At 40.7% G+C, this 11,854-nt stretch overlaps 1 protein-coding gene across 5 annotated transcripts; it reads right to left on the bottom strand.

Annotated features, from left to right (window-relative positions):
• Window positions 1-2,439: 2,439 nt before the first annotated feature.
• Window positions 2,440-10,729, bottom strand: LOC124464172. 5 transcript variants are annotated; one of them, XM_047016117.1, is made up of 5 exons: window positions 10,625-10,723; window positions 10,446-10,539; window positions 9,550-9,657; window positions 4,399-4,870; window positions 2,440-4,261 (listed from the first exon to the last, which is right to left on the bottom strand). In XM_047016117.1, the coding sequence occupies exon 5, from the start codon at window positions 4,187-4,189 to the stop codon at window positions 3,065-3,067; it is 1,125 nt and encodes a 374-aa protein (XP_046872073.1). In that variant the 5' UTR covers window positions 4,190-4,261; window positions 4,399-4,870; window positions 9,550-9,657; window positions 10,446-10,539; window positions 10,625-10,723; the 3' UTR covers window positions 2,440-3,064. The 5 variants fall into 5 exon arrangements, with proteins under 5 accessions (XP_046872073.1, XP_046872070.1, XP_046872072.1 ...); XM_047016114.1 differs by having other exon boundaries at window positions 10,446-10,729; XM_047016116.1 differs by having other exon boundaries at window positions 9,550-10,028; window positions 10,446-10,729.
• Between the last annotated feature and the right edge of the window lie 1,125 nt (window positions 10,730-11,854).

Raw genomic sequence — 11,854 nt, forward strand, 5'->3', positions numbered from 1 at the left:
TGAGCAGGTCTCACACCCCTCTCTCTCTCTGTCTCTGTCTCTCTCTCTCCCCATGCTGATCCCCAGTCTCTGTCCTCCAGGGTTAGTGTTAGCTGTGGAGATATATAGGCTGCTTGGGAACAGAAACACACTTTCCATGAACTGTGTAGGGCTCAAGTTCTCCTACATTGCTGCTGTTCCACCTCGTCACACCAGGGGATGGAGGGAGGATTTCACCTGTTTGTTTCTCTCTCTTCTTCCTCACCCGTTCAGCTTTGTGAAGACTGGAAGAGTGCACACACGGTGTGTGTGTGTATAGATATTCAAACCATGACTTAATAGGTGTATGAAGGGCTTGTTTATCTACTGCATAACCAGCTGTCAGTCAATATACTGCACCCACTCACACACAGTCAGACACTGTCACCACATGAAAAGAGGATATCGTTTTTGTGTCTGACCCAGCCGGTTCTGTCACCTTAAACATGTGAAACTTGGTCTGGGCTCTGAACTGCAGCACCTTAAACCAGTTAGGTGTCAGGTGCTAGTGGGGTAGCAGGGATCAGTGCAACAGAGAGCTTGTAGCTAGGAGACCTACTGGAGGTCAAACTGGGGTTAGGGCTCTGCTCAGGCTCTGACAGGTGGTCTGTGGGGATTCTTTATGGCTTGTTGTGTTGGGGTGGGCATGTCTTTGCCTTGAGCAGGGTTCATTTGTTGAAGCTATGTAATGAGTGGAGACTGAAAGCATGAGACTGTAACAGTGCTGCACTTGTGTTGATTCTGTTCCAGTGCCACTTAAATCTGAACCAGTAGGGAGGGGGGGCTCACCCCAAACCAACTGCCTAGAACTACTGAAATGATCGCTAAATTACTTACAAATGTACACTGTATGTATATAGTAATCTTGACTGTAAATATGAGCTTGCTTGCCTTATTCATTCATATATATATAACCTCTCTTCTTTTTTTTTTTTGTTTAATCTAAATGATAAATCAAACATTTCTCTTACAAGGACTACGTAGGAATCTATGCTCCATGTTTTAATTTCTTCAGAATATTAATCTCTCTGTGTCTCCTAAATGAGACATTTTAATTACGAAAGCTGCTCTGCTGAGAGCTGGGAAGTCCCTCTAAATTTTGAGGCTTTGAAGTCGGCCATTTTGTTTCTCCCTCTGGTAGGTAATAACTGATCTAACATGACTGGATAGGGTGCAGCAGAATCTCCTCTGGGTAGAGTTGTCCAGTCCTTGTAGATTAGTGATTTGTACTAGGAAGGAAAACCCTTGAACTGGATCCCAGTTCTCTTCCTTATTACTAAATAGTGTCGGTTGTCTGCACTCTCTGATTAAAACCAATTAGTTTGTAACTTCTGATTTGCTTACGTTTGGTCCGACAATTGTTACTGTCAGAACTTTAACATTCTCATTATGAGGTTTACTTTCCATTTTCAGTATTTATTTATTGTTGATTTGTGTGTTTTGGAATCAGTGTTATTGTGTACAGATACTTCACATTGTGAAAAATACTCAGCATAAATATATTGTTTGTGCCAATTATCAATTATCTCCTGGAATAAAGGATGTGTGTTTGTCTGCTGGGTTCATGGTATATAACTTGGTCAGAAACAAACTAATAAAGACAACTGTTCTACTAATGTCTCCACTTCCAGCGTTTTGAGTTTGTAGTTCTTAGGTGAGAAGATCCAAAAGATATGGTGGTGCTAGTCCGTAGAATAATTTGTAGTAAGTTAAAAGTAAATGTATAGCGCTTTTTACAAGGAATGTCACAGAAGGCTTTACATATGACCACAATCAAATACAAATGTATTTGTATAGCCCTTTTTACACGCAAGCATGTCACAGGGGGCTTCACATACGCCCATAGAACTGGCCCTCAACCAACCTAAACCCTCAAGGAAGACAAGGAAAAACTCCCAACGGGAGAAAAAATGGAAGAAACCTTGGGAGGAGCAATTCAGAGAGGGATCCCCTCCTCCAGAGACGGTTGGTAGGAGAGAGGAGCAGAACACAAGCTAAACATAGTCATACAGTGTCAATGGGTTTTGAAACACCAAAATCCATTGTTCGCCTTTATAGACGTTGGATGGGACTGGGAAACTCGCTGTTGGCCGTCATGGAGACTGGATTCCGGGTGACGACCTGGTCCAACGTTGGCAGACCGACGACCAAGCAGGTCCTGACAGCTCAAACCCCCCACACCACAGGGAATGTGTGGGGGGGACAGAGAGGAGAGCAGGGATTAGAGAATGCCAGGAGAAGCTAACAGTTACAGTCATAATAGAATGAGATCCCCATCGGTCAAGTGTGGACTAGTGCAGCAATTTAACAGAGCTAAAAAGGGTCATTATAAATTGAGTAAAGTAAGCAAAGACCGCTTAATCGGCCGTGACGCAGCAAACCACGAGAAACTGAAATGTCCGACTTCACAGATCCGTTTTCAACTCCTTCCCAACTGCAAGCGGCTACTCTCGCCGGTCGTTTCATGCAGCCGCAGTCCATGTCGAACGCACCTAATAGCTCAAAGAGTTACCAGTTCTATGAGTTTTTGTCCAGTCCAACAGATGCTATATTTTTAGCTTACAGTTTTTGTTAATGCAATCGTAGTGTTAACTGACATAAAGTTATAACAATACAAAGACCATAACAATATTGTGGTTATCAGACATGATTTATTCATCTTCGTCTTTGCTCCAGAAAAACATGTCAACAATCTATAATGACGCTGTAACATGCCACGAGCCGTTGAAGGCGGAGAAAGATACGAGCGAAGCCACCTTCGGTCTGTTGAGGTGGCAGGTTCGACTCCCGATGGCAGCGAACGACGGCCCTGGCGGAGCAAGAGCACGTCCGCTGCATACCCGTTACACTGAGTATAACGCTGCCGAATATCCATAAGCTAAAGTCGGAGCAAAAATAAGTTTTGCTGATGTAACCGATGTGAATCGGTGAAACTAACTCCTCAGGTATTTAATGGGCATTCCACGTCAATGAATAGCTAGCCTTTCTTTGGCGTAGCTGGTAGTGGAAAGACAAGCGGCCACCACTGCAGTGCATAAACAATTTATTATGGAACGCGGCACAATGTTATAATGCCTGACTCGTTTATGTAGTTTTTCAGATTATTAAATAGTTCCTCATTATCCATCTCATGTTTTTTTTCCTTCAAAAGTCTATCCCTTTTGTTCCCCAAGTCTTCACAAAAATAGTTTAGCATCACTTCGAAGATGTTCTGATTATCTGGATATTTTGAAAAAAACTCTGGATCATCCTCAATCCATGCACTTCTCATTAAGTCAGGCGTCACAATGGAAAGGTAACCCTCATACGTCATAAGATTAGAATGTAGCTTGAGTTCTTTAATAATACGATCAATAATTCGATTATGTAGATTGGCAACCTCTTTTTGATGAGGACCATACTTAATTTTAAATAATTTAGCCAAGCGCTTTTTATCGATCTCATATGTAAACTTAAATTCATTAGATTCTAAATCAGATCTTATGTCTTCTGAAGAAATACAGGGGCGGGAGGGGTTGCTGGTGGAGGTTAGTGACTTAAAATAGACATGCTCGTAGAACAAAATGACGGAGGAAACGCCTTTCCAGGTTTTAGCATTGTATACTAAAGCCTTAAAACATTTAACTCCATTTTCTTTACATTCACTATTAAAATAGTCGTCTATAGTCTGAACACTTTCACCTTCCCAATCGAAACATGGACTTTTTTGAGTAAAAATTAGAACATTGAGATTCCTCCGTTTTCCAATATGATGATGTATAAAATGAAGAAGTTGCAATTCAGAATGTGCAACTTTCCTCCGAGGTGATTTCTCACGAGGATAGAAAAAACAGAATATCTCCATTTTACCAAATTTATCCAATAGAGCTCCATATGCATGTTGATTTTCTGGACTTTTCACATGTTTATCTTCCACACATTTATTGAGTAGAGGGTAAACGTCCTTAAGGACATTCTCATCTTTCTTATGCATATATCTATCAATGTAATGGCGTATTTTCTTTACTTCATCTCCAGTTATAATAAATACTTTTTGGAGATTATAAAATTCTTTATAATTCTCTCCTGTACATGGACAGTTTTCTTCTTTCAATGTGTTCAAATTATTGTTTGTAAGATAATAAATCATAGAATCGAATAAACATTCAATAAATCTAAGAATATTCCTCATTATTTCTTTTTTGATACCTTTCAATGATTGATCGACTTGAGGCAAAATATTAATCTGGTCCTGTCCTGTTTCCTAAAAAAAAAACACAATAGTTATAATTGTACAACCATCAGTTAAAAACTTTTTACCTAACCTTAACCATAAAACTAAACCTAATCTAATCATGCATGAATAATAAATTACATATAGAATGTTGAAAATTAACTCACCGTTGGATGTCTATTCAGGAATGTTGAAGCCACTAGCTTGACTGATGGGAATTGTGACTGCGTTGTCACAATTATTATTGTGCTAAATATGATCTATAATATGATTAAGTCGCTCTGGATAAGAGTGTCTGCTAAATGACTAAATGTAAATCTATGGGAGCTTTAATCGCAGTTCTATAGACAGCACAGAAACAGAACCTCACTGATGAGTGAGTCTTTTCAATGGAAAAAAAAGTAACTTCAACAACAACAAATCCCCTTTAATTTCCCTATTTTGCCGCTGGGCCAATGACACGTCAGCGATAAGCATCAAAGCAGAGCGACCGGTTTTGTATGGACAAATGACCAGGCATGAAGAGAGAGGAGCACATGGGAAAACCTGGCTTATGTTGTTATTCAAAGGCTCTTCACTCTCCCTGTTCGAGCACGGCCAGGCCCCGCTCACTCGGCGCTGCCTCTCCCTCCAACATGTCTGCAAATCCAAAATACCATGCAAAGAGTTACATTTGCATCTCTCTATCTCCTTTCAGTCTCATCCGTTATACACCACCTGTGGTTTGATTAATTATCCACATGTAGCTTTATGAAGCAGCCACAGGGTATTTTGGAATTAAAAAAATCCTAAATACTTTTAGCTTTTGACATTAGCGTGGTATTAATGTAGGGAATGGGTGAGTGAATTAAGTATGGATTGTAAAGATTACCTCTCTGAACATTGGGCTTCATTCACCAAATGTTCTTAAGAACAAATGTAAGAAATTACTTAGGAAAATATTGGTGAATGAGGCCCATTCACCAATACACCTCTACCTCAGGGTAGAGGTGTCCAGTCCAGTCCTTGTAGATCAGTTATTTCTACTAGGAAGGAAGACCTTTGAACTGGATCCATGTTCTCCGTTTTGCTAGTGTTGGTTGTCTGCACTCTCAGATTAAAACTAACGTAGTCTGCTGGGTGTATTGTATATAACTTGGTCATGTACCAGAAACAAACTAATTAATAAAAATTATAAAAAAGCTCTACTACTGTATTGTCTTTGTGATCAAAAAGATAGGTAGGATGGAAGGATTTGTAAGATTGTGTGAAGTTTTACATGTATGTCCTTATAAATTGCACACATTAAACTGGGAATCAGACATTTTTCCAGAAAAAAGTATATATAAAGATATTAAATGATAGTAAATGTATTTTTTGTTTTTAAAAAGTAAAAAATGTGTGTCACATTAACAATGGATAAAAACTGGTATGTCCAGCACACATCAACTCACAGTTTAAAAGCGTGTTAAAAAAAATAATTTACATGGATACCACACACTGTTAAAAGGCCATTAAAGGGGGTGCACATTTCACAATTAAAACATCTTTGAGATGTGTCTCTAAAAGGTGTGCTTGTGTGTGTGTGTCGCGTGCATTTAAAAGTTTGTTTTTTTGTTCTTCTGTTGCCGCCTGGACTACTTTGCGTGAGTGGGGGACCCCACCTAATGACACGTGGGATGTACCACATTTGGGTCCCTGCAGCCAGTTCCGCCGCTGCCAGGGTGGAAATCTCCACACACTTTGTCACTAGCGGGTTTCTGGAGGTCCAAAAGTATTTTTCCAGACCCGGGGTCACGCTACGCCGGGCCTGGCTCCGGGCCTGGCTCACATCCTCCCGCTTTTAAACAAAATAACTACTGATAATAATAATCAGATTGTGAAACAGCTAACTGCAGATGTCTCAGTGATAGTTGAAATATACACTTGTGTGTACAGGAGTGTGTATCTCACATACATTAATATACACAAAAACATAGGGTCAGTTGCCTTAACTTAGTTTTTCTCCATTGGTTTGGCTCAATTCTTGAAACAGAAATTACATTCTCAAAGCTCGAAGTGCAATTGGCAAAATAGCCAATATGGTTCAGCACAAGTACATATATCACCCAAAAGATTTAACTCATGCTTCAAAACCAAATCATTTTCTCATATAGACAGTGCCCCCAAAATTAAAAGTTCCTTTGCTATTGTGTAAAAACCACAGGTCAAAATATTTAGATGTTTTGTCAGTATGGCATTGGACCATATAAAAACCCTGTCATGTACACATTTCAATCTTGGCTCAGTCATTTGACACTGAATGGTTACTGTAGTAAATGTTTTATTTCCAGAATATTGTAATTACCATACATTGTGGTTAACAGAAAATGTGTACAGCACAATATGCTGTCATACAATACGTAAGCACATCAAAACTGAAATTATGCATAGCCTACACTACCAACACATGCAGTAAGAAAGTGCTGTAAAGCAAAGCTGGAGTTATATTAGTTGTCGTTCTCCTGCTCATCCTCGCGCTTCTGTCTGTCTGGCCACAGATTTGTCTACATCGCATCTGATGTTCTTCCTGGCAATGCAACGGGGGAAGAATCGTTGTGCATGCCGCAACCATCCCCTGCACTGATCTGCTGTGACATCACCACACGCAGCATCCATGGCATGGAGCAGGGACCTCTGGTTTAGAGCCCGATGCTCATAGACCCCCACCTCCACAGGATTGAGGAATGGGGAGTAAGGTGATAAGAGTACCATCAGCATTCTTGGGTGGGCAGTGAACCACGCCCTGATGAGCGGGCCACGGTGAGAGCTTACATTGTCCCACACAATGACAAATGTAGGTAAGTGAGGCCCTACCAAACCCCTCTCATGTAGAGGGATAAGATCGGAGTGCAGGCGGTCCAAGAACACCAGGAGCTTCTGGGTATTGTATGGGCCAAGACTGGGAATGTGGGTGACTACATCATTCTCCGAAATGGCAGCACACATGGTGATGTTTCCCCCGCGCTGGCCTGGGACATTCACCGTTGCACGGTGGCCAACGATATTACGGCCACGCAGTCTTCCTTTGGCCAGGTTAAAGGGTGTGAGGGGTCTCATTCGCCTCCAGCTCCATTATTCTCTACAAAACAGTAAACAAAATTGGTTATGTAAGCAGTAGAATCATACAACAAATTACATGGAAATGTTCTGTGTTCTCTGCAAGTTCAATACTGTAACTGGGCTCTATGCTCCATTGCTAACAGGTACTACGTAATGATATACAATGCATAACACTGACTGCACTATATACTAAGCGTAGTGCACACCACTTCTTTACCTGTACATACTGGTAGCGAAGCTCCTTCGTTCTCAAATGATACTCTGTACAGTTGCTTCATACTTATCTGATTTCGATTCAGGACCCTGTCAATGGTCGAGATGCTGACAGCGTTTACGTCCTGGAAGATGCCAGCATTGTCCTCCAAGATTATGGTCTGGATTTCTCTCAGTGTGATAGCATTGTTTGCCATGACAATATTGCAGATTTCTTGTTCTTGCTGTTGGTTGAGAATTGCTCTTCTGCCACCCGCACCAGGTTGTCGTCCAGTCCTAAAATTCAGGATTCACAAATAGACTATTACAATTTGTAATTAGTTGTTCGACTTTAGTCACATATACATTTGAATACTACAGTTACAGTAACTACCACCAATAATTCCATAGTAGACTGAGCACATACCTGTTTTCCCTGCGGAATGTTTGGATGATAGAGGACACTGTAGAGCGTGGCACCTTAGGCTGAACTCGACGACCTGCCTCTGCCATTGTGAGGTCATGGTTGACCACATGGTCCACAAGCGTAGCCCGAATGTCATCTGGCACAGCATGATGCCTTCGTCCTCCTCGGCCTCCTCCCCCTACTCCACCACCACGTACCCTTGCTTCTCTTCTTCTTCCTCCTCCTCCTCTTCCTCGAGCAGGCAGTTGTTCTTGGTTGTTTCCCTGGCCGGATGCTTCCATGTTCATGAATTGTACTGAATTTGGTCAAGCTCTACATATTTGATGGAAGCATGTATACTCCTGGATAGCACCTGTCAGCTAACTGAACTTACTGTGTGATTGGTGATTGGATGTGTGACACTCCCCCTTGTTTAGTAAAATTCTAATTGCACGTGACAATTAAGCAGATGATCCAAGAGATCCATATTACAGTATATACCATGATGTTTTTCATGGTATTATGTGCCTGAAAGATTTTGACAGTGGAGTGAACTATTGTGCAGGTGATGATGTACACAAGGAAATTATGCCAATATGTTTTGCAGAGAACAACCACTTGACTGAGAAGCAACAGTCAGTTTAGACCAGCAAGATATTTTCAATTTGTAATTGGCCTAATTGAAGGCAATTATACCTAACCATTTCAAAGATGTGCTAAATCATTTGAAATGTATGCAAACTGTAGGCAATTGACACTTGCCATTTACAAGGATGTGCCAATACAATTGCAATTTGATTAAAGGAATGAACTATTCCGATCTGTTGTGAACAATTGCCCAGCGGTTTGGAGGTTTGCACGTGTTGTTATGAGAATGTCATTTCTGTTTCGTGAAATGAGCCAAACCAATGGAGAAAAACTGTAATATTTCCTTTTTTTATTATATTATTTAACTTAAATGAGCGTCTTCCTCAGCCATCAGATGGGATTGGAAACTTTATCTGTAGGGAACTTAATATGTTTTCAAGATCCTTATAAGGGACAATCCACATTGTTAGATGACCAGACTGGTTCAAATCCTTTACAAGACATTTTACTGTGTATTCATTAAATTTCTTCATCTTATAAGTACTTTTTTTCAAATCCTTGGGTAAATACACTTTATGGAAGGCCACATAGATGTGTTGAACATTATATTTCTGTTTATACTCCACAGCCTTGTCATATATTAACTTCCAACACGCATCTTTCCCATCTAAACATGGACTAAAATAAGTGAACATGTATATATATATATTTTCTTGTTTTCCATAAAATGTTTTTAAAAAATCATCTGATTCCCTAAATAGTTGTTTTTCAGAATGCTCAAATCTGTTATTGATCTCTTTTGGATTTGTAGGAGGGATTTTCTTCAAAACCCGATTTTTTGTCCTTATGACTGCACATGCATATTGCTTGATATTCTTCCAATTTGGGTTGCATGTCCTGCCTCCCCCCCAAAAAACAGATACAAATAATTATGATTCTATTACCACCAACTAATGACGTCTGTGATCAAAGTGGAAAAACAGACGTATTGACTTTATATTTGAAAAATACTTTTCATTTATGCACAGAATATAGAAAATGATTAGCTCACGGTTGTATGATGTTGCCTCCACCGTTCTCTGATGATGGATGTTGTCCAGGAATGTCTGAGGCATCAGCTTGTCTCTGAGGAGGCTCCAGATATTCAGATGTCTGATCCCTGTGCAGGGCAACATAACTGGAGTTAGACATAACTAAGGTTCAGTGGAAGAAGACCACATCTCAACTCCTACCTTTCTGTAATCATCTTTCTTCTGGTGTCAGTCATAGCCAAAGTACGGATGAAGATGAGCACAGCTCAACTCCTCTCTTTCCCCTCACTGTCTCCTGTCAGTGTGCTCTCATGTTCACACACAGATTGCCTTGGTTCCCAAACCAAATATCAAGGTGGTGCCCCGTTAACTAAATACTTATATATATATAATATTAAGTATATCTATTCTTAAACGACCACACCCCGCTATAACATTAGTTACCAAGATACTTTGAGTCTTTGTCTACATCTGTTATTGGCATCTATTCTCTGTGACTCTGTAGGAATTAAAAAGACAAAACATTAGAAGAACATCTAGATATGACAAACTGTAACATTTTCATAAAGCAACAGAACACTGACACGAACGCCTACATTATTTGAACGTGTTTACAGATTGGACCTTCACAAGTTCTGCTTCACCCCTCTTATACTAAAATGTATTAAAAAACAACTGAAGGCAGTCATACAGGAAATAAAAGTCCCGAAACAATGAAATACATCTACGTATGACAAACATACACTTGACAAAAAACAAAAACAAAAAAAAAGACTAAATGACAAACTATGTCATTTTCCAAAAGTAGCAGATATATGATGCCTAAATGTTAATATTAAAAACTTTGAATTATTAAAACAACATGCTCTTCTCTAGAAATCTTGCTCATTATGAGAAACACATAACCTTTACTTACTGCAGAGGATCCATTTTGATGACGTCCGGATTTTTTGTTTGTTCCAGTCAGTATGGTCTCTGGTCGGCGTTATTTATTCAGAAAGCCCAAAGCACTGATAAAAAATAGTAAAAATTTACAAAATTTGATTGGAAAAAATCGAATTGTTGAGAGAGTTGTCTAATGTAAGCTTCAATGACCTGCCCACTGTCAATGGCTTTAGCGTGTAGCCCAATTCTGTTTTCTTAAACGTGTATCTTGTGAGTGAGTCTGAACCTTGCACTAGCATTAGTGCCAATTATTAATACTCTCTCAATGAAGAATGTGTACACAGGACTTTATACAGACAAAACTTTTTTGAACGGGTGTGCCAATGACAACGATTGGCCAATCAGCAACGAACACCTGTATAGTCAGGGGCGCCACCAGGAACTTTTGGCCCCATGAAAAAAATTAATAATAATTTAATCATTTCTATTTGTTTTTCTATTTTTGGGGCCCCCTGTCAGTCAGGGGCCCTTGGAATGGTCCTAAATGTTTCCCCCAATACGGCGCCCCTGTGTATAGTTGAAAGGTGAGGTGGGGAGAAATGGACGGGAAGACACCTGATTCACCTGTAAGGAATGCCGGCAGTCCTGATCATACAACTGTGGTTTGCTATTCAACTGAAGCTACACTGGGAGGCAATTACTGTCGTAAGGTTAGGGTTACTCCTAGAATGAGATAGATACATCTTCAATTATACTAGTGCCATGCCCACAGACAGACAGACCTTCAAAGATTCCTAAAATCATAGATAAACAAGAGCCAATTTCTCGTCCATAAGTAATTGGACGGCTCATCGTCATGGCTACGATGCCCCCACCAGATGGAGCCAAGCTGCCCTGCGGTCTCAGAGATCGCAGTGTGAGAGGATGAGCTGTAGGGGGCGCCGTCTACCAAGGAGAGAGGGACCCAGAGGCATGAGGAGCACTGAGGAGTACAGGACTGTAGAGGGCAGTGAGAGCCCAGGTGAGGCGAGGCGTGTGCTGCCTTACATACGTGGTTAAACGGTGTGTGTTCTGGTCTAATCTCCCTCTGGTCCTCCTCTGGTCCTCCTCTGGTCCTCCTCTGGTCCTCCTCTGTGGAAGCAGGGCTGATGGGATGCAGCTACATGCTGCTACACAAACACACAGACACACAATCATAGCTGATGGTACTGACCATGCACACTACATAGAAGGTAATGTTACTTTAAATGTAAGCAGTGATGGCTGGAGGCTTAAACGCCTTTTATGTATTTCCTTAGAGAAGTGAGCCTTGAATAGCCATCTCTATGCCTGGTAACCCCCCCCCCCCCCCCCCGCCCCCTCACACATACAAAACATAAAACAAAACAGTCAGTTCTAATCACAGCTTGTCTCACAGAGGTGAGAGGCTGCAATTTAGGT

This window comes from Hypomesus transpacificus, unplaced genomic scaffold (assembly GCF_021917145.1).
Source record: "Hypomesus transpacificus isolate Combined female unplaced genomic scaffold, fHypTra1 scaffold_312, whole genome shotgun sequence".
In the NCBI taxonomy this organism is placed as follows: Eukaryota; Metazoa; Chordata; class Actinopteri; order Osmeriformes; family Osmeridae; genus Hypomesus; species Hypomesus transpacificus.